General features: G+C 42.5%; 1 protein-coding gene across 4 annotated transcripts in view; it reads left to right on the top strand.

Annotated features, from left to right (window-relative positions):
• The window catches only part of TMCC1 (transmembrane and coiled-coil domain family 1), a 181324-nt gene extending 162415 nt beyond the window's left edge, over positions 1 to 18909 (top strand). For all 4 annotated transcript variants that reach the window (XM_075550065.1, XM_075550064.1, XM_075550067.1 and 1 more), the window contains 2 exons: positions 14323 to 14458; positions 17985 to 18909. In XM_075550065.1, the coding sequence (XP_075406180.1) occupies positions 14323 to 14458; positions 17985 to 18299 (451 nt within the window). In that variant the 3' untranslated portion in view covers positions 18300 to 18909. The remainder of the gene's footprint in view (positions 1 to 14322; positions 14459 to 17984) is intronic.
• Positions 18910 to 21544: the final 2635 nt, after the last annotated feature.

Here is a 21544-nt window from a genome sequence, read left to right as displayed (position 1 = left end):
GGTGTCCACGTGGTAGTTGGGATTGGGGCCCCTCAGACCTCTATACTGGTTCCCTACTCCACGCTGGCATGTTACATTCGCATCTTGGAGCACTGGATTGAAGTTTGGCCCCTCTTTCCCTGTAGAGATATAAACAAACCCCCCTGAGCCATGCTTTATATCAACTAAGGTTATCTGAAAGGACCAAGAAGTTGTAAGGGTTTCAGGTGGGCGTGGTAGCTTGTGGAGTACATGTGAAACATATCACATAAGTCTGCTTTCATCAACATGCAGGCTGGTTGCCACAACCACCCTGCTCCCCTCTGCTATTCAGCACTGGTGTCTGCCGTCCAGCACTCATACTTAGCTTAGGCATGGCCCTTACAGGAAATGCCAGTAGAATGACTTTGAAGCACTACATTTTTCAAAAAAAATCACAAGTCCCTCCTTCGTAAAGAGAGAATGATGAAATTATCAAATACTATAGTCACTATATTTATTCAATATGTATGTTAAGCAGATAATCCAGGAAGCGATACTTTATGAAGAAGATTATAGCATCAGGATTGGAGGAAAACTTATTAACCTGAGATATGCAGATAACACAGCTTTGCTGCTGATATCGAGAAAGACTTGATGAGGAAGATCAATGCCTGCCACTGTCAGTATGGATTATAATTCCATGCAAAGAAAGCCAAAATCCTTAAGAATGGACCTCACAATTGGACCAATAGACAACATCAAGATAAATGAAGAAAAGATTGAAGTGATCAAGGTTTGCAACTTGCTTGGATCCAGTCACTGCTCATGAAAGCAGCAGTCAGGAAACTAAATGATGCACTGCATTAGGTAAAGCTACTCCACAAGACCTCTTTAGAGTGTTGAAAAGCAAGAATTTTTTTTAAATCATTTTATTGGGGGCTTGTACAATTCTTTTCACAATCCATACATACATCCATTGTGTCAAGCACATATGTACATTTGTTGCCATCATGATTCTCAAAAAATTTGCCTTCTACTTCAGCCCTTAATATCGGCTGCTCATTTTCCCCATGCCTCCCCACTCCCTCCTACCTCATGAACCCTTCATAACTCATAAATTTTATTATTTTGTCATATGTTACAGTGTCTGACGTCTCCTCCCGCCCTCTTCTCTGCTGTCCATCCCCTAGGGAGGAGGCTATAATTAGATTCTTGTAATCGATTCCCCCTTTCTACCCCACATTCCGTCCACCCTCTAGACATCGCCACTCACACCACTGGTCCTGAAGGAGTCATCTGTCCTGGATTCCCTGTGTTTACAGTTGCTATCTGTACCTATGTACATCCTCTGGTCTAGCCAGATTTGTAAGGTAGAATTGGGATCATGATAGTGGGGGAGAGGAAGCATTTAAGAACTAGAGGAACGTTATATGTTTCATCGTTGCTACCCTGCACCATGACTGGCTCATCTCCTCCCCACAATCCTTCATTAAGGGGGTGTCCGGTTGCCTACTAATGGGCTTTGAGTCTCAACTTTGCACTCACCCACATTTACAATGATAGAATTTTTTGTTCTTTGATGCTTGATACCTGATCCCTTTGACAGCTCGTGGTCACACAGGCTAGTGTGCTTCTTCCATGTGGGCTTTCATGCTTCGCAGCTAGGTGGCCGCTTGTTTATCTTGAAGCCTTTAAGACCCCAGATCCTGTATCTTTTGATACCTGGGAATCCTTAGCTTTCTTCACACATTTGCTTATGCACATGTATGTGTTCAGTGATCTTATCAGGAAGGTGGGCACCCACTGATAGGATTTTTAGTTCTTTGATATCTGATAACTGATCCCTTCTACACCTCATGGTCAGACAGGCTGGTGTACTTCTTCCATGTGGGCTTTGATGCTTCTCAGCTACATGGCCATTTATTTATCTTAAAGCCTTTAAGACCCCCAGACACTATATCTTTTGATAACTGGGCAACATCAGCTTTCTTCACCGCATTTGCTTATGCACACATTTTTCTTCAGCAATCATGTCAAGAAGGTGTACATCCTGGAATGCCAATTTAATAGAACAACGTTCTTGCATTGAGTAAGTGCTTGAGTGGAGGCCCAATGTCCATCTGCTGCCTTAATACTAAACCTATAAATATATGCACATAGATCTGTTTCCCCACACTCTTATATAAATATATTTGCATATGTACATTCCAGTCTTTGGACCTCTATTAATACCCTTTGTCACCTAGTTCTTTCCTCTATTTCCTTTTACTTTCCTCTTATCCCACTATCATGCTCAGCTTTCAATTGGGTTTCAGTAATTTCTCTCGGTTACATTGCCCTTGCTGAATCCCTACCAGGCCTCTTGCACGCTCCTTGCCACTGAATTTGGATCACTTGTTGCTCTCCTGTGCCGTTGCTCTCCTATGCCTGGGTCGGTCAGCACCACCTCCTTACCCCCGCCTTCCCATCTCCCGTGTCCCCCTGGAACCATTGGTCCAGTTGTTTTCTCCTCAAGACTATTCATCCAGTCTATCTTATCTAGATAGATCTGTAGAGATAATAATATGCACCAAAAATCACCCCATAGCAAGATAGGCGATGAGTGAGAACACACCGATGACCCAAAAAAGGAAACCAGTTACCCATAGAAGAGTAAATTAATTAAAATAAATATTTTTAAAGAAAGAAAAGTCTGTAAATAGACCAAGGTCTGATTTTTGATCTTTAGGTGTGTCCTTCAGTCAGGTCCAATTGGGTACCGTGCTCAGGCCCCAGAGTCTGTCCTTTGTACTCCCTCAGGGGCTCCCTGCTCTGCTCCCACAGTTGCTCTGCCACACACATTTAGTGGTTTGCCTCGGTGTCACAGGGTCAGTCTGGACCAGTCCCGACACGGAGTCTCCAATGTTGTCCCCCTTAGGACCCTAGGCCATCAAGGGATGGCGCGTCTCATACAGGGATCAGCCATATTGTCCATACTCTCTTCCTCCTGCTTCATTTGCTCCCATTTGATCTGATCAGACATGTCCCTCTCCCTAGCTGCAGCTTCAGTGCCATCTTCTCAAGTAAATTCTTCTGGGGGGAAGCGCATTTGTCCATATAGCTAGTATTTGGGCCGAGCCCTCAGGCCACTCCACTGGCTCCCCACTCCTTGCCTGCATTCATGTGGCACTGGCTTTAAATTCAGTCCCTCTTTCCCTGTGGAGACACAAACAGTATCCCTCCCCTTGGGTGGGTCAATGCCCTATCCCCCATCACACATCTTTTTTTTCTTTCCCCTTTCCTCCCTCTACCCCCTTTTTAGTTGACTACCATGTGTACCCCTGGATTTGGTCTGGCCCCTGCCATACTACCTGGACCTCACCCCTGGAGTATTTGTATACAGTAGCTTTTTCCCTGTGCCCCTTTGGCATTTACCTTTCTGTTCTCTCTTATATATATATAAACTTGCCTCAGCACTCATGTTGTACTTGTCCTTTTGTGCTTGCCTTACTTCACTTAGCATCATTTCCTCCAGTTCTTCCCATGCGTCGATATGCTTCATGTGTTCATCACTGCTTTTTAACAATGCGTAGTACTCCATTGTATATATGTACCACAGTTTTTTAATCCATTCGTCTGTTGATGGGAATTTGGTTGTTTCCAACTCCTTGTGATTGTGAACTGTGCCACAATGAACATTGGAGCACAGATGTCTGTCTGGCCGTGGTTTGTTTCTTGCCTCTTCTGGGTATATGCCCAGTAGGGGCATTGCTGGGTCATATGGTAACTCAATTTCCATCTGTTTGAGAAATCGCCAAATCGATTTCCATAGTGGCTGTAGATACCTACAGGTCCACCAGCAGTGGATGAGAGTTCCTATCTCACCACAGCCCCTCCAACACTTGTTGCTTTCTGATTTTTTTAATTGGCCTATCTTTGAGGGTGCTAGGTGGTATCTCATAGTTGTTTTGATCTACATTTCTCTTATGGCTAATGATCAGGAACATTTTCTCATATGTTTATTGGCCATTCAGATTTCAGATTCTGTGAAACTTCTGTTCAGGTCCTTTGCCCACCTCCTCAGTGGGCAATTAGTTTTTCTCTTATTGAAAGCTTGCAAGGTATTGTAGATTTTAGTAATGAGGCCTTTGTCTGATGTGTCATTGCTAAAGATGTTTTCCCAGTCAGTGGTATCTCATTACTCTCTTAGTGAATTCTTTCGATGTGCACAGGTGTCTTATCTTCAGAATATCCCACTTGTCTATTTGTGACTCCTCTGTATTTGTATCCTTCCCTATTTCCGATATCCTATGTAATCCCTGTGCCAAGGTTCTCAGATTTGTCCCAATTCCCTCATTGATGGCCCTAATTGTTTGGGGTTTTATCTCAAGGTCTGTGATCCACCTTGAGTTTATTATTCTTGTGCACGGAGTGAGGTAAGGGTCTTGTTTCATTTTCCTGCAGGTAGATACCCATTTTTTTCCAGCACCATTTATTGAAGATGGCATCTGCTCCCCATTCAATACTTTTTGCGCCCTTATTGAAGATCAGTTGCCTCTATGCTGATGTTTTTATTTCTGGATCTTCAGTTCTTTTCCATTGGTCTGAATATCTGTCATTATGCCAGTACCACACTGTTTTGACTACTGTGGCCGTATAGTTCGTGCCAAAATCAGGTAGAGCAAACCCTCCCACCTTGTCCTTCTTCTTGGGGTGTTCTCTGCTAATTCTGGGCTTCTTCCTGGTAATCTCATTTTCCAATTCTTTGAAGAAGTATGATGGTATTCTGTCAGGGGGAAGCCAACCCCTAACACATCATTACGGGTCCAGTAAGTGCAATTGTACAGCGATAGTAAGTAAAGATCATAGTAAAGTTATAGAGAGCATGAGAGATAAGAGACGTATTGAAATAAATGGACTCAGACACGATTCCTAGTAGCATGCTCACCTCAGCCCCGCTTGATGGTCCACGTGGAGCGAGAGAGAGATTTTAATGCTAGCCCAGGCTTTTTATCTTCTCTGGGGACATGCAAGCCTCCTAATTACAGGTGAGGACATATATCACAGAAAGGGGTTGTCTTATAGGTAATACAGTAATGAGAGGGGGTGGTCTAGGGACATATATTCAATAGGAAGAGGAGGGATTGGGGGCATACATGTAACAAGATGGGCGGATCCTAGATTCAAGATGGCAGCCTAGTCTTAGTCATCTTTGGGCGGGTTTGACCTCTCTGGGGTCTCCTACAAGGAAACAGACTACTATTCTTATCAGAAGGGAGTGGGTCCTATTTGTTGTGGGATAAACAGTGGTGCCTGCTTGCTCTAGATGGTTGATAGCTCTCAGGGAGAATAACCCCTGGCCTACTTCTGATGACCTCCAAGTATATGGTCATTCGCAAGAAGCTGTTTGGCATTTATTTGGGGGAGACAGCTTGGGAGAAATCCTTCTGTATCCCACAATTCCCTTTTGTTTTATATATCAAATTCAAAAGCCACACAAGTGACATGGTTATTTTCTATACATTAAAAGCTGACAAGGCAAAACTTCATGATCCAATTAATGTAGCTAAAAATTCAGGTTTAATAGAAACATTTAGAATCCAGGCGCTGGGGATAAAGACCCTGTATGCCCATCTGCTATTGGAGGAAGGTATGAGAGAGATTAGCTACCACGGCAGGAAGAAATAGAACCGAATAGAAATGTCTGCTTCTATAGTTAAAGCTGCTGGCCACACAGCAACCCGCTATGTGCTTGTAAGAGACAACCTCAGATCAACACCATATAGGAGGGTAAAGTGAGGAACAATGTCATGAGAATGTGATTAGGACTTACCTACAACTCACAAGGGTGGAGGTCCCCCTCTACCACTAGAAACCTAGCCTTCCAGGCTCCTTTGCGAGACAATGAAGGATTCATCCTTAAACACTGTCTTCCCGTTCTCTGCTCCTCACAGTATTTGCCTTATGCGCGAACTTCAAAAGTGCCATAGAGGCCGTGTGATTCTCCTTCATACGCCTTAGCTTTCTATAGAAGCAACACTTGATAATGAGCAGCCCTGTTAGGCTGAAACACAGGCTATGAGAAATACTTTGAACCAAAGCACAAGGGTCCAATCCTTCCATGCCATTCACCAATTGCTTAATTATGTCGAAGCTAGGAGATGCCTCAAGTCTGTCTTTGAATGTATAGAAAATATCCTTTTTAAGCTAATCGACATCTAACGAAATGTTTCCCTTAAGCCCTTGCAAATGCTTCCTAATCAAATCCCAATCATGCAATGTCTTATTATATGGGTAAGGGGTTATACAAAAATCAATTACATTCCAATCACATAACACTGACAGGTCCAAAACTTGATCTTTCAGCAAAACAACAGTCTGTAGTCAATAGTCCAGTCACTATTGTATAAAATGTTCAGTTATGATAGAGTCCCAGAGTTTCTTAGACAGCGTCAGCAATGGAAGAAATATCTCAGCGGTCAGCAAACTGCCAGGTCTCTTTGACGTTTTGAATAACTTCAGTAACAGGAAAGGGTCTGGTCACACATCAGCTTCCCTGCTTTCTTCTGGGCCTGGCTGGAGAAATCAGTCTATCTCCTTTGCCTATGAAAATATAAACAAATAGCCCCTCTCTTTGGGGAAAAAAGGAATTAAGATTGTGTGGCCTCTCCATCTCTTCCTTGTCCATCTTTCTCCAAATGTGGGTACGTCCTTTTAAAGGGAGTCCATCAGTTTTTTTCCTGTAAAAACATAAAATGCATCGCCTTTTCTCCAGGTGATAGATGAACCTGGATCCCAAATGCGGTTTCCATCATCTTCAGATTTCTTAGGATCAATTTTCTCTGTAGAAGTGAAAATTTGTTTATCTTCCCCAATTTTGTTACACACTTTTAGTAAGGAGAAAAAAATTTTGGTTAAAATAACTATAAGATTCCTCTTCTCCCCCTTCTGTTTTAACAATTCAGACTTTAAAGCATTGCTGGCAATCTCAGTTTAACTTATCTGTTTGTTTGTGTGTGTGGTTTATGTTTGCCTTCTTTCCACTATTGAGCTGATGTTATCCTGGGGACTGTTTCCTCTTTGTCGCCCTAGGGTGGAGTTCTGTGTGATGGTCTCTTATTTGCCCTTGGTGAGGGTTGATCTGCCCATACTGGATCATGAAGGATCTTTTATATGGCTGGGTTTCTTTTTATGTATTCTTTGAGGTTGTCTTTGTCTGGGAAGACTCTTCTCTATCTTAATAGATAATTTGGCTGGGTACAATATTCTTGGGTTCTCATTATTTACCTTAAATTTTTGGAATATGTTACTCCATTCACCCTTCTTCATTGTGTCCTCTGATAGGTCTGAGCATATGCTTATTTGGGTACCATTATACGTGAGTGTTTGCTTTTCCCTAGCTGCTTTTATAATCTCTTCCTTTTTCCTCATTGTTGAATAATTTGATAATTATGTGCCTTTGTGACTTCTTCTTGAGATTTAGTCTGGCTGGTGTTCTTGAATGGTTACCTGATTTTCATTTATTAAGCTGGGGAAGTTTTCCTCTAAGAATTCCCTTGCTATTTTCGATGTTGTCTTCTTTGTTGTGTCTTGTTCCTGTAGTCCAATTATTCTAATATTGTTTCTTTTCATAGAATCAGACATGGCTCTCAAGTTTCCTTCAGCTAATTTGATTGTCTAATTTGACTGCTTTCCTATTTGCTGACGTCTGCTTGGTTATCCTCTAGGTCACTGGTGCGATTTTCTGCCTCCTCAAGCCTACTGGCAAGGTCTGTCAATTTGTCACTGGATTTTGTTATTTCATCCCTTAATTCTTGTATTTCCCTTTGGTGTGTTGCTTTTATCTCCTCTATCAATTCTTCTTTTTTCTGCATTGCTTCCCTCATCTCCTTTATGACTTCAAGCAGCATTTTGAAAATTTCTTCTTGTGGCATGTCGATATCTGCATCTTCTATGCCCCTCGTTAGGTTCATGACTTCTTCAGGCATTGTCTTCTGTTTCTTCGTTGAAGCTGTTAGAACTGGTTGCTGTTTACATGTTGTTTTAAAGGAGCCATCTTCCTGAGTCGACGAGCCCTGGGCTCTCTCTTGGGGGATTCTTATGAATACTTCTATGAACTACCTGCCAGTAGCTGTACTGAGGGGTCATGCTATCGCTATATCTTCCTGTAGTTTCACTCTGATTGTAGCTGTCCAGTATTCCATTACTTGGAATGTGTATTGGATATTCCTCTCATGTGACACTGATCTGGTTGTTGTGGGCCCACAAAGATGTTGCTTCCCTGGCCGAATCTCTAAGTATGCTTCACAGTTCTTGGAGCACCTCAGCTGGCCTGTGGTAGTTTCCTCTGCAACTGGAGTGCTGAGGAGGGCTTGTGGATAGACCCTCCTTCGTGTAGAGCTCTGTAGCTGGCAGGGGAAATACCGTAGACAGAGAGCTCACCTTGGAGCTTGGGTGGATATACCCGCAATAGCATGGAGCCCCACCAGTGGTGGTCAGGCATTTATTCCAGTCACTTGTAGGGCATCAGGATTTAGGCTGGGGGTGCCCCCACTTTTGTAGGGGAACCCCCTGCTGCTTGGTGTGTGGAAGAGGACCAATGTGGATTCCCCAGCTGCTTTCCAAGCCAATCAATGCAGGTGGGAGCTCCCCCTTTTGGGCCTTCAGAGTTGCCCTAGGGAAGAGGGGAGAGGCAGCAGACTGGAGCAACAATGCCAGGCAATCTGACATCCATTTACAACTAAAATGCTCAGAGCAAACAAAAGTGAAAACAACAAAAAGAAAACAACAAAAAAGGATAACTGAATCTGCTGAGGCTGTGGTAGGAAATAGAGAAGCACTAGAAGAAAAGAAAAGAAAATGTGAAAGAAGAACACAAAGGGAAAAGGAGAAGGAGAGAGAATTTTAAAAATAGATCAAGAAATAGCTGACCCCATGCTGTGCTGTGTGTAGCACTGTCTTAGTGGTCAGGCTGTCCACTGGGAAGACAGGGTTGCCCTAGGCAGAGTGTAGAGGTCTGGGAACCAGCAGTATCATGTGAAAGGAATGAGAGGGAGAAGAGAGAGTCATACAAGCAGAGAGAGAAGCGAAGAGAACAAAGACAGGAAGGGGAATAAACCCCAACTGTGATGGTAAAGAGGGAAGAGAGAGAGGAAGAGGAGGAAATAAAGAATAAAGAGATTACTGATCCCTGATTGCTTGAATGTGGGGCCAGAGGGGTTAGACCCTGCCCCACATGGCAGGTTGGTGTGTCCTTTTAATGCAGGAACCCAGTGGTGCTGGGCAGAATTGCCCTAGTTGACAAGATCACCTTAGAGGTCCAACGGAGGTTTCCTTAGCAGCGCAGCGCGGTGTAGATGTTTGTCCCAGCTGCCTTGTGTGGTGTACAGCACCCCCACGGAGGGCAGGCTGGAGTTCCTCTTGCTATTTAGGTTGATTGGCCTTACGTGGAGGGTATTCAGCTGGAATCCAGTAGTGGCGTATGATAGGAGAGAGTGGGAGAGGAGAAAGAGGGGGAAAGAAAAATAAACCCCAACACAAACCTGAGCTCGTTGAGACTGATTGCAGTGGGAAAGATAGAAGGGCTAGTGAATAAAGTGAGAAGAAATAGAGTAGTAGGTAAAGAGATAACTGAGACTTGATCACCTACCTGTCCATGAGACTGGAGGAGTTCCAACTCTTCCTCAAGGTAGCAGGGTCGTGTACCCATTTGATGTAGGGTTCTACAGATGCTGTGTGGGATTACTTCAAAGGCAAGATCGCACCCGTGGCCAGGCATCAGTTGAGTGCTGGAGTTCGCTGGTATACCTGCCTTGTGCTGTATGTAGCACTGTAGCAGGGGCTGGGTGGCGAGGTGTTTCCACAGCCCTGCCTAGGGCCCCAGGACAGGCAGGGCCTCCCCAGCTATGTGGAGAATCACTGAAAGGGAAGTTGGGTTTATTGTCCTATCTAGACTGCTGCTGCCTACTAGATTAGAGGATTTATTTTTATCCCCCTGGCCAGCTAGAATAAAATCAAATTAAATTGCCTCCCACAGGCTCTAGGCTGCAGCTAGGTGCTGTTGGAAGATGACACTTGCTACAACAGTAGGTCTTTGTTATTCAAAAAGCTGCCAGGCCCTTTAGCTGAGTTCTGGCATTCCTTAGCTAGGTTTCTTCTTATGCTAATTTATGTTAAGGGCCTCCTGCCTATGTGCTCCTTGGAGCTGAGCTACCAGACTGGGGTTTGAATTTTACCCTTTTTTTATTATGCTTGTGATGTGCTCTGATTTGGGGGCTGTCAAGCTGACCCCCAGAGGGGGAGATCCAGTTTATCAGGGGGATGGTTTCCTTCTCGGCCCATTGGAATTAAATTCACTCCCTGGACTTGGATTTTCTCCCACACCGTGATCTACCTGAGGTAAAAATCTGCTTTTTCTTCTACTCTAAATTATGGCTACCCGCCACCACTCCCTAGACTGTGAGCTCAAGGCAGACAACAGTGTGGCTAGCTCCGGTGGGGGTTCTCCTGGTGTCTGGGATTCTTTTCCCTGTAGGGCATCCATCTGGACAAATTGCAAGGGCACAGCTGGTGCCCGTGGGCTCACCAAAGCTAGAGTGTTTTCAAGTGTTCTTGGTTTGCTTTGTGAGTGGAAATCACACACAAAAAAAGGTTCAGGAGAGACCCTTGTACCCTAGTTCTAATTTCAGGACTCCACACCCCCCACCCACCCACCCCCGTTTCCTTCCCCTTAGCTCCCAATTTTCTGGTCTGGAAGCAGGAGCTCTGGACGGGTGAGTCCTATCAGGTTGCCATTTTTTCCCTGTCCTGAAAAGCAAGAATTTTACTTTGAGGTCTAAAATGTACCCGCCCAAGCCCTGGTATTTTCAGTTGCCTCATATTCATGTGTGGTTGGTAGTTACATAATTTCATGTCAACTTGAAGATCTATATGGGTGGTACCTAACCTGTCTTTCAGGTCACAGTCTGATGGTGACTCCTTGTGGACATGGCCTTCTCATAAGGAGGGTCCTAGGGTCCACACACCCTCTCTCTGCTTTCATCTTCCTGCTGGTTGCTTCCAGAGTCCTGGAGATGCATCCACCACCATTGGAGCCATGGGACTTGGCACCCACTAGCCTGTGATCTTCCTGCTTTCTGCATCATTGCATGTGGCTCCATGAGTCTGAAGAGGGACTTACAGACTAGAATCGGTCTCATGGACTTGAGTTGGACTGGGCTGAGATGTCTTCTTGATATCTAATTACTTCTTGATAGGAAACTTTTACACATGCATGATAATCACTGGATTTGTTTCTCTAGGCACCCCAGCCTAACAAAGCATGTGAAAGTGGGACTAAGGAAGACTAGAGAAGAGTCAGGGAATTTGAATTACAGTACTGGCAAAGATTACTCAACACACCCAGGACTGCCAGAAGGACAAATAAATCTGTCTTGGAAGAAGTGCAGCCAGTGTGCTCTTGGAGATGAAGATGATGAGATGTCGTCTCATGTACTCTGGACATCTCAATAGGGATGTCCCTGGAAAAGGACATCATACTTGGTAAAGTGGAGGGGCAGTGAAAAATAGGAAGGCCCTTGACGAGATGGATTGACAGCAATGGCTGCAGCAGTGGGCTCAAGCATAAAGAACACTTGTGAGCCTGCCGCAAGATAGGGTAGTGTTTCATTGTATTCTGCATAGGATTGCAGGAGTTGGAACCAACTTGACATATCTCACCACACTAACAAGCACAATGAAACAGCTAAAATAGGTTGATATGGGAAAATAATATATTGACAATCCTATGGCATTTGGAAAATGTAAATAATTATATAATTCTTGAATGGAAGAATGTTGGTGATGTTCCCATGTAAAAATTACCTTAAATATAGAAATTCCACATATTATTCCTTAAAAGTTTATATCTTATAAATGTGATTAAAAATTAGGGAAAGGGGGAGGTTATTTAAATGCTTGAGCTCTGATTTGAAAGATTTCTAATCTTTCAGTATAAAATGTTATGAGCCTCCACCTGCTTGCTCTTGTCAGTCAGTGGTGTCCAATGCCATAACTCAAGCTGTTCCCCCTTATGTGCCACCACGGGCCTCCTCCCATAACAAATGATACAGAACTCTTCATGATTTGTATTAGTTGTAATAGTGGAATAATATATATGGTGTAATTGGAAATTGCTTAAATATAATTTTTTTAGATTATATGAATACTGGCAGCAAAATTGCTTTTGTATTTTTTACAATGAATTATACTATTAGTAACTGAGTAGGAACCTTTGGATTTTCTCCTCTTCCTTTAATTACTACTTCATTTTCAAAGTGATCTACAGATTCCCAAATATTAATTATTACCACTAATATTATAGCTAAAACAACAGGAAATTTGCCAAAATGAGCCATAGAAAAACACTGGCAGCAACAAAAACAACAGGCATGCTTGTGATTTGAAGCATCATTATAGTTGGGTAATATTGACAGGTTATAATAACTGGAAAGTTCAAAAATAAATGAGCATAGTGGTAACCTTGTAGATACATTGATACATGTAAGCTGGAATTGTGAAAAGTGTTTTATGTCATTATAACTAACTACAGAGATATTTTTATTTTAAAAATGATAAACAGTTGAAACTACAAAATTTCATAGACAGTCATTTTGTAGTAATTCCTCTGACAGTGTCACCTGGTACAGTTCACACACACGCACGCACTGTGATGAGCCCTGTCCAGCTGTCACACAGAGGAGCTACATTCTAGTTACCATTTGCTCGAGATAGTTTTACCCTTTTATCTGCTTCACCTGTTTCTCATCTTTAATTTGTAGTCATCAACCTTCTCCTACCTGTTTAGCTCTTCATTTGGTTCCTGCGACTCCATCCTCGTCCCACCACATCTGGTCTCTTCACGAATATCAAATAACTTCGACTGTTTTACTTACGCTGTGAAGAACGTACACAGTAGAACCAACATCAATTGAACAGTTTCCACATACACATTTCCACCACTGCGATGTTCTCTGAGTTGGGCAACCATTCTCACCATCCTTCTCCAGAAGCTGGTTCCTCTGTTAACAGAAATTACTGCCCACTACGTTTTCTCAGCTAATCTTTTGAAAATAGTTCGTTTTCTGAAAAAATTGTGTTGATCATGTGACGTCCCCTATTCCATAATCTGTCTTGAGCCCAATACGGTTTATTCCATGGCCCCAACTCCTTTCCTTCATTTTTTAAGCTGATTTCCTGCTGTTCTCCAATGTCTCCTATACATTTCTACCCCCAGCTTTATGTGGAATCTAATCCTTTAAATCGTTCCAATCCTAGTGGTCCTTTGATGCCTTTCCCAAGTTTCATCTTCATGTAAGATTTCTTATCTGTGGTCCTAAATGCCAAAGATACAAGATAAATAAGATAATCTCTACTCACATAGTTTTACCTTCCTGTAAGAACTTTGTGTTCTTAACTACAGGGACACTAGCCTACTTTCTGCCTCCAGCATGCTAAACTAGTTCCCAACTTGGGAACTTTATACTTGTTCTTTTTGCTTAAGATACAATTCCCCTCATCATCACAAGACTCCATTCTTGTCATCATTCAGATTTTAACTCATTGTTAAAGGGAATTGAATAGGCAGAGGCCTTTCTTTGACCAGTCTCCTTAAGCTAGCTCTCAGTTACTCTCCCCCATATGCGCCCATTAGCTCATCTTACTCATCCATACCTGAAATACTCATGGTGTTTTTGTTTGTTTGTTTCCTTTTTCTCCTGTCCCCCTTCCCCCAGAATGTAAACTCCCAAGGGCAGGTAACTCTGCTTACTGCAGTACTTTGAGCCGTACCTGGCACACAACAGTATTAGTAAACATTGTTTGGCTATTATGTCCCAGATATTGTGTTTGACCTTGGGTTGACAAGCCCTTCTGGTTCTGGCATTCTGGGACTCAAAGTCATGCATATCCAGGTGAGTAAGCTGCCCACTATTAAAATAAGCTACTGGTGACTTCTGGAAGGTCAATTTCCATATGGGCCATGTATCTTCTGGTGAGAGCTACGTCATTTTATGCTAGCTTTGGCCTCCCCATGTCTAATCAGAGCAGAATAAGAATGGCTTCAAGTCTTACAAGTTTACTCCAAAGCTGACTTGGGCTACTGGGATCCATGCAGATGCTGTGATGAGACGATTGTAGAAAAGCCATGTCATTCTTACCGTAATGCCTTTGGCAAGCTGTTTATTCCAAGGACTAAAAGTTCTAATCCTACTTGTAACCACTGGCATATCCTTTGGTCCAAGATCACTCACTTATTTGTTCTTTTTTTTCCCCCGCAGAATGGGTTTGGGGGTTGAATATGAAGGAAAAATACTCACAGCTTGAAATTCTGATTCCCCTTCTTAGATGTGAACGATTAGAAGAACAACTAAATGACCTAACAGAGCTCCACCAGAATGAAATTTTGAACTTGAAGCAGGAATTGGCCAGCATGGAAGAGAAAATCGCATATCAGTCCTATGAACGTGCCCGGGACATCCAGGTTAGCATAAAGAATCAAGCATAAAGCAAAAATCTAGATAATTAGAGGAGAGGGGAAAAAAGATGGAGAAAATATGACTATTTTAAGCTTACATTAACAGTAATACAAACGAGGTACATTTCTCAAGTGGTATGCCTTCTTACATTCTTGGTTTTCTTAGGTTCTCAGTATGGGGAAAGCGGTATGGATTACATCTGTTAGTTACTAGACAATGCACAGCTACCTTGTCTGTCTTTTCCTTCTATGAGGAAGGGACTTTGGTAGCTGACAAATCCAAACTTTCTATAGACACATTGCCACAAGGTAATAATAATAACTGTTGTATTCAGCTGTTTTTGTTGTTCTGGAACATTCTAAGGAAACGTTCTTGGTAGTTTCATATGAAATACGCTAGTCTGAGAGAAAGAAAGTGGCCCAGGAAACTTGTCTTACAGCAGCCTAAAAGAATCAACGAATGTCTAGATCAGTGGTTCTCAATCTTCCCAATGCTATGACCCTTTCATACAGTTCCTCATGTTGTGGTGACACCCAACCATTAAATTATTTTCGCTGCTACTTCATAACTGTAATTTTGCTAGTGTTATGAATCATCATGTAAATATCTGATATGCAGGATGTATTTTCATTGTTACAAATTGAACATAATTAAAGCATAGTGATTAATCACAAAAACAATATGTAATTATATATTGTGAAATATTTATTTCTAATGACAAATAAATGACATTTTGTCTTGAAACATGGTGTAGCATGGGTAACAGTCTTCAGGCCAGGTACTTGTATGTGGGTGTATCTGCATGTGGGTATACCCACCTGGAGATGGATAGAGGAGCAGTGTCTCTGTTCTTAAGACCATCGGAAATACGTGTTTTCCAATGGCCTTAAGCAACCCCTGTGAAAGGGTCGTTTGACCTCCAAAGGGGTCATGACCTACAGGTTGAGAACCACTGATCTAGATCATTTGCCCAGCTGCCAGCTTTTGCAGACTCTAGAATTCTGTTTATAATTTAGGATTTTTGTTATTTTGTTTTCCCTTCAAGATCTTTCTGTGCTGAGCACCACCCACTGTGCGTTCTCTAGTTGGCCTCAGTGTAACACTGCCCAGGCCTCACATTAAAAATCAACACTAGAAACACCCAGGGCTCTCGCCACTGCCAAATTTGGAGCATATTTCACTGCAGCTAGTAAAATAGGTTCTGTTTTCTGAGTATTATGATGAAAGTATTGCTATAAATTCATAGAAAACTATTGAAAACATCAAAATGTGAAGATACAAGAGTTAAAACTCTTGTCTTAAAAACTATTTTTACTAGGGTTTCAGTTCATACATTCATGAATATATTCCAAACAATGTATATGTAAACATATCTTGTAATCAATGAATGGATAGACAAGTTCTCAATAATATATACTTATCTCACTGGGGTACCTTCCCAAAAAAGGAAACTTTTTATGTACTATGAAAAAATTATTTTGAGATCAGGGTTAAGACCAAATTTTTAACAAAACTCAATTGGACATCTTCCCAAATCACTGAAGCTTTGCAACAAGTTTATGAGAATGCTGCACCACCCTCATAAAACAACAGGTTTTTAGATAGAGTAGGTCTTTTAAGGAAGACCTCAAAGATAATCTGAGAGGGAAGACTGTCAACTTCAATGAATGAAGAAATCATGGTTGAAATCTAGAAACTATTGGAAGGTATGTTAGGGTTCTCTAGAGAAACAAAACCAGGCCACTTACGATTGGGTAGATAGAAAGAAAGAACAGGAAGAAATAAACAGCTAATTAGTCCACAGAGCAGTACAGAGGGTTCAGTTCAACTCACGAGGGCTGCTGGGTACAAGTCAAGGAAACAGACAGCTGAGTCTTGTGTAGAGCAAGCAATACACGCAGTCCAGCCACAGGCAGCCAACAGCAGGGCAGGTCACCAACAGTCAGCCATATGACAGGGTGCAACTGTCCCCAGCTCAAGTGATGTATACACCACCAGTGTGGCAAAGCAGGTCTCGAAGGAACCTGAAACTGTAGCAGCAACACAGTCCACGGGTTGGGTGTCCCACAGGTAGTGTAGCTGTTGAGGCAAAGAAGTTGAGGCGAGTTGAGGCAAAAAACACTGGTCCAATCATCAGAGAGCAAGAGACAGAAAGGTGAGGCTTGCTGAGCCATTTATCTCTGTCATTCCATTATACTGTGACCTTATTAATCCCACCTGTGTTTATTGGCCAGGTTGGCACAATAAACCTACCTATCACAGAAGATCATAGAATCACTATTGTTGAGGTAGCTACTAACACTGGGCTCTCACATGGCTTTGCATTTTGAGTTGTAAGCAAACCTCTTGGCCTCAGGAAGCTTTCAGCTGAATGGATGTCAAAGCGAAGATGAACTCAAGAAACTTACCTCACGATTAGTCTTTTTAGGCAAGATTGAAGCTAGTTAAGGTGATTTTATGAAACAAATTGTACCTAGGGGTACACCTTAAATTTGCCAGTAGAATTCAAAGAGTAAGGTCCAGTCAAGACAGTGGTTTGGGGGTTGAGCCAGTTAAATTTAAGGTAGAGAAGTCAATTCAGAAGGTAATGGTGAAGGGTGGGATTTCAAAGGGGTAATCTTAATATAAAAAAAAATTTCCCCCGAATACACAGGATAATCATGGAGGCTTGTTATGAATAAGTTTTAAAGAAAATTGAAAACTGAATTGGTTAGAAAAAAATGCTAGGACCTTGTTTCCCACCACAAGAATGAGCACCTGCTCATGCTTCAAGGGTAGCAAGGGCTGGTCCTACAAGTTTTCCTTGGGAAACCCCGATCACCCCATTATTCTGATCTTTCACCTTAGACTCCTCTTTGTTCCTGAAACTCATGTTTCAAAGGAGCATGCTTGGAGTCCCTAGAGGAATCCAGAACTGCCATTTTGACATGGTATAAACTGAAGAGAGCGCAATTCTTCCTGAGAGTCAGAGGGGTGAAAACACCTTCAGGAGTGTACACACTTTGATAGAGGATATGTGGAGAAATAATAGTTGAATAAAGCTTGCTCTGATTTTGTAACAACACTTTCGACATGCCCTCGTCTGTATACACTTAAATACAGGCGAAAGAATGAACGTACATCCAACAAACAGTGTGATTTCAGGACAGGGACTAGAATTGAGGAAAGTGTCAAAGGAAATGTTGTATTTGAACGTTATGTTAAACAAGTGTTTTTACTGTAACAAATGAATAATTTTTAAATTAAAAAGAGCCAAATAATTCTTTGATGTTTTGTGATTAAAATGTTCAAGATCAAATTTAAATCTGAGTTTACCTACAGCTTCCTGTTAGCTATCCTACAGAAAGAAATTCAGTGAAGGCGGTTAGGTGAATAATATAATCACTTGAACATGACTTACGCCTTTGACCTTTCACCTTCAAGCTCTGGCATATTTTAAATCATTGGCACAGACTAGGAGGCATCTGGCATGTCAGCCAGTCAGGGGACAGGTGAGTAGATGGCTTAACTATACCATGTTCTGGCCCACAGGAGGCTCTGGAGGCATGCCAGACCCGAATCTCCAAGATGGAGCTACAGCAGCAGCAGCAGCAGGTGGTGCAGCTGGAAGGGCTAGAGAACGCCACTGCCCGGAATCTTCTGGGCAAACTCATCAACATCCTTCTCGCTGTCATGGCAGTCCTCTTAGTCTTTGTCTCCACGGTGGCCAACTGTGTGGTTCCCCTAATGAAGACTCGCAGCAGGACGTTCAGCACTTTATTCCTCGTGGTTTTCATTGCCTTTCTCTGGAAGCACTGGGACGCCCTCTTCAGCTACGTGGAAAGGTTCTTCTCATCCCCTAGATGATGCTAGGGGTGGAAAGGAGGCAGCTGCTCCCCTATCCTCTGGTGAGTGCATGCAGCGAAGAACTAGACAACAATTTAACCTACTCTGAAGTTTTCTACAACAACAAAAGAGTTGAGTGAATCTGTTTACATTTAGAATAATGTTTTTGTTTTTTGTTTTTTTCTTCAAGAGACACAATTGCAATAGTATTTTATAGATTTTATCCAAGAAGGTTTTTGGCAAAAATCTTGGATCATTTTTATGTAGCATGATTTTCCTTGGGATGCAAATCTTAAGCAGTCCTTTCACATGAACTAACAGTCTGGAGCGCACCGAAGGGCGTTCTGCATCGTGGCTTGAGTGACTGAACTAAACAACCCACACAACAAGGAGAAAACCTGATTAGGGCAAACCATTTGAACACAGCACCCTGCCTTGTCTGGTTCACCACCTCTCCCCTTCCCAGACTAACTTACTGTGAAGTCCTACACATTCCATGTCTGAAGTGTTGGATTCGGGGTGGATTTTCTTGGACCATGGAAGAACAACACATGGATCGCCTCAACTCTCACCCAAGTTGGCCACTCGTGCTAATCACTGTGGAAGTATGGTCGCTTTTGCCCCTTACCCCTTCACTCGGCTAGGACACAAGAGTGCGAGCGTCACACCCCGCGGGAATCACTGCACAGTCCTCCTACAGTATTTTGAAGTAGCCCTGTACATCTGTAATTTTACGCAAAATCCCTTGGCCGCACTTTTAAGGTTTTGTTTTGTTTTTAATATGTGCATAGTCACCAATTTAAAAACAAAAATCTGAACAGCATACTTGAAGAATGTAATACTCAAACTCTCAGTGCTTCCTTATGGTTTCTAATAGGATTTTTTATTGTTATTATTGGGCCTTTTTTTTAAGGATTGGGAGGGTCTTTTATTTTTCTTTTGAAATAAAGAAGTGATGTTTTTAAATGAAGAAATGTGTGGATACTTAGTGTGCTGTTCCCTCTTGTCTTGAAGCAGTAAAGTAAGACTTGCTGTAAATGCTGCCCTCTGCTGCCCGTGTTTTGAGATGCAGCTTAAACTCCCTCCTCTGGCTGCTGCTGCTGCTTCTTGGGGCACCCCCACCCCATACCGCCACTTTTGGGGCTTGGCTTGATTGGAAAGGGATGCGTGAAAGAGAGGGAAACTGTTTCCACAGCCAACATGGTAGGATAAGGGTTTTATTAAAGTCTTTTTAGCCCCAAGAAAATGTCACCCCAGTGACCTCTGATTGATGGTGGGTTTTAGGAAAATTGAGATGATTATGAGTTCTAAATAATTTCTTATGTAGTATTAATTTATTTTAACACCCCATAGTTACTGAAACCAAAGTGATGTGGAGTCTTCTGTTTGCATTTGGCCCCAGCATCCTTAATTTCAAAGCTTTATTCTGTCTGCCTAAGAGAATCAACTGAAGGTGATTTTTCCCTAAAGAGCAGAAAAGGAAATGTCAGAAGGGCCCAGGTCTGGGGTATGAACTTGGCCACTTCCTATTATTCTAGACTGATTTATTAGAATAAGTATGCCTAGTGAACATGTATAGACGGTTTAGAACATTTAACTGAGCCTCCTTCCCTATCCTATAATCAACTGCATCATCCTGGTGGAACTGGAACTTCAGAGGTCTGCCTAAAGAGCTTGGTTAATCTTTTTACATGTGGTGTTGGGGCACACCTGCTGTTCCTTCTTGGCCTCAGTTGGTGCAACCAACTAATGAGCAAGGAGTATATAATGTGTCCTGGATTTCCCCCATACCAGGAAATGTTTTTGGAACTGGACTAGCAATGCGCTGTCCCAAGAAGATTGTTTCTAGGACAGCTCCAGCCTCCTCTTGTTTGGACAGGCTGGCCTTCTTAGTCAGCATGTGGTTCCCGTGGTCACTTTGCTATTTTAACTCAGGTACCCCCATCTTTGCCCTACCCTCAGATGATTGTAGTACACCTTGAAGCCCTTTTGCCCTCTCAAAATTAGCACCCAGCGCAGGGACCACATGGGTGAGTTTTCTTTTAAAATATATTTGCAGCCAATTCATGTTCATGCCAAAAATAAATTGTTCCCAATTCTATATACTTAAAATATTACCTTTGCCTAAAAACATTGTGGTGACCTTAGGCAGAGGTGCCAAGGGGACCTTAAGACTTAGTCACAACGCAGTTTCTCTTCCCTCTCTACTTTATGGAACTCACTGAGTAGGGATGAACGCCCCACAAAGTTACTGAAAAGATGCTCTGACTGCACTCTTCCAGTTACTCCTAAGGCACAGCCTTTGTGTCCTGAGCTGCGGAGAAGCTCGCTGGGCTCTGCCTGACAGATTGCACCTGGAAGGCCTCGGGAGCTCCAAACAAGCAGGTCCACCAGATTAACTTTCCGCCCTTCCTCAAGCCCTCTAGTCCAGGTCAGGCACAATTACTGATGGCTCTCTAGCTCTCTTGTCCCCATAACTGTTGACTAGACCCAGCAGTTGTCTGTTAATGCTTTGTAATCATGAATCTGGCTTCCTGCCCTTCCCCCACTTTTTACTTCTGCTCTCCATCCCTCTTGAGTTGCTTCGCATCCAGGCTATCCTTCAACTCTCTTATCTATTCTAGGGAACCTCATTCTATGGTTTAACTAGGGCTCTATGGTTGGAAACTTCCCCTAGCTTTAATGCTTCTTTTCTTAAAAAGACTGTGTGCACCCCTTGAAGTGAAGCATTCCTGAGTTACTTGTAAGTGCTGGTGCCTCGGGGGTGGGAGTGGGGGATTGTTTGATTGGGTTGACCTGGGTGACTGTTCTAGCTACAGAATGACTAACATTTTACAGTCTTTGTTTTAATGACAGCTGAAGGGCATATCTACCTGCTCCAAATTTTAATTACTTGATATATGTGGGTAAGTCAAAAATTATTGCTACTTGGTGTTCAAGTTCATGCATGGGTTCTTTTCCAAACATCACATATCTTAATCTGTCTCTTCAATCAGTAAATAACTGCAGACAAGTTCTCGCATTAATGCCTTTGTCTTAGTCTTGCTCACATGATTAAAAAGAATTTTTTTAAGGTCTAATTAAAACAATGACTTTCAAGGAAACTTGGGTCTATGAAAGACAGGGCTGAAAGTTCATCTCATTCTTATGGCAACTGTTTTTCAGGACTCCAAAGGGGCAGTCTTGACAGATTTTATCAGAGAACACAGGACAATCACGGGGCCTGTGGAGAAATGGGAAGGAAATGGAAAGCTTCGTTTGTGAGA

This window comes from Tenrec ecaudatus, chromosome 5 (genome assembly GCF_050624435.1).
Source record: "Tenrec ecaudatus isolate mTenEca1 chromosome 5, mTenEca1.hap1, whole genome shotgun sequence".
NCBI classification, from domain to species: Eukaryota; Metazoa; Chordata; class Mammalia; order Afrosoricida; family Tenrecidae; genus Tenrec; species Tenrec ecaudatus.
The sequence above is the reverse complement of the archived record's forward strand: the minus strand, read 5'-3'. Positions and strand labels throughout refer to the sequence as shown.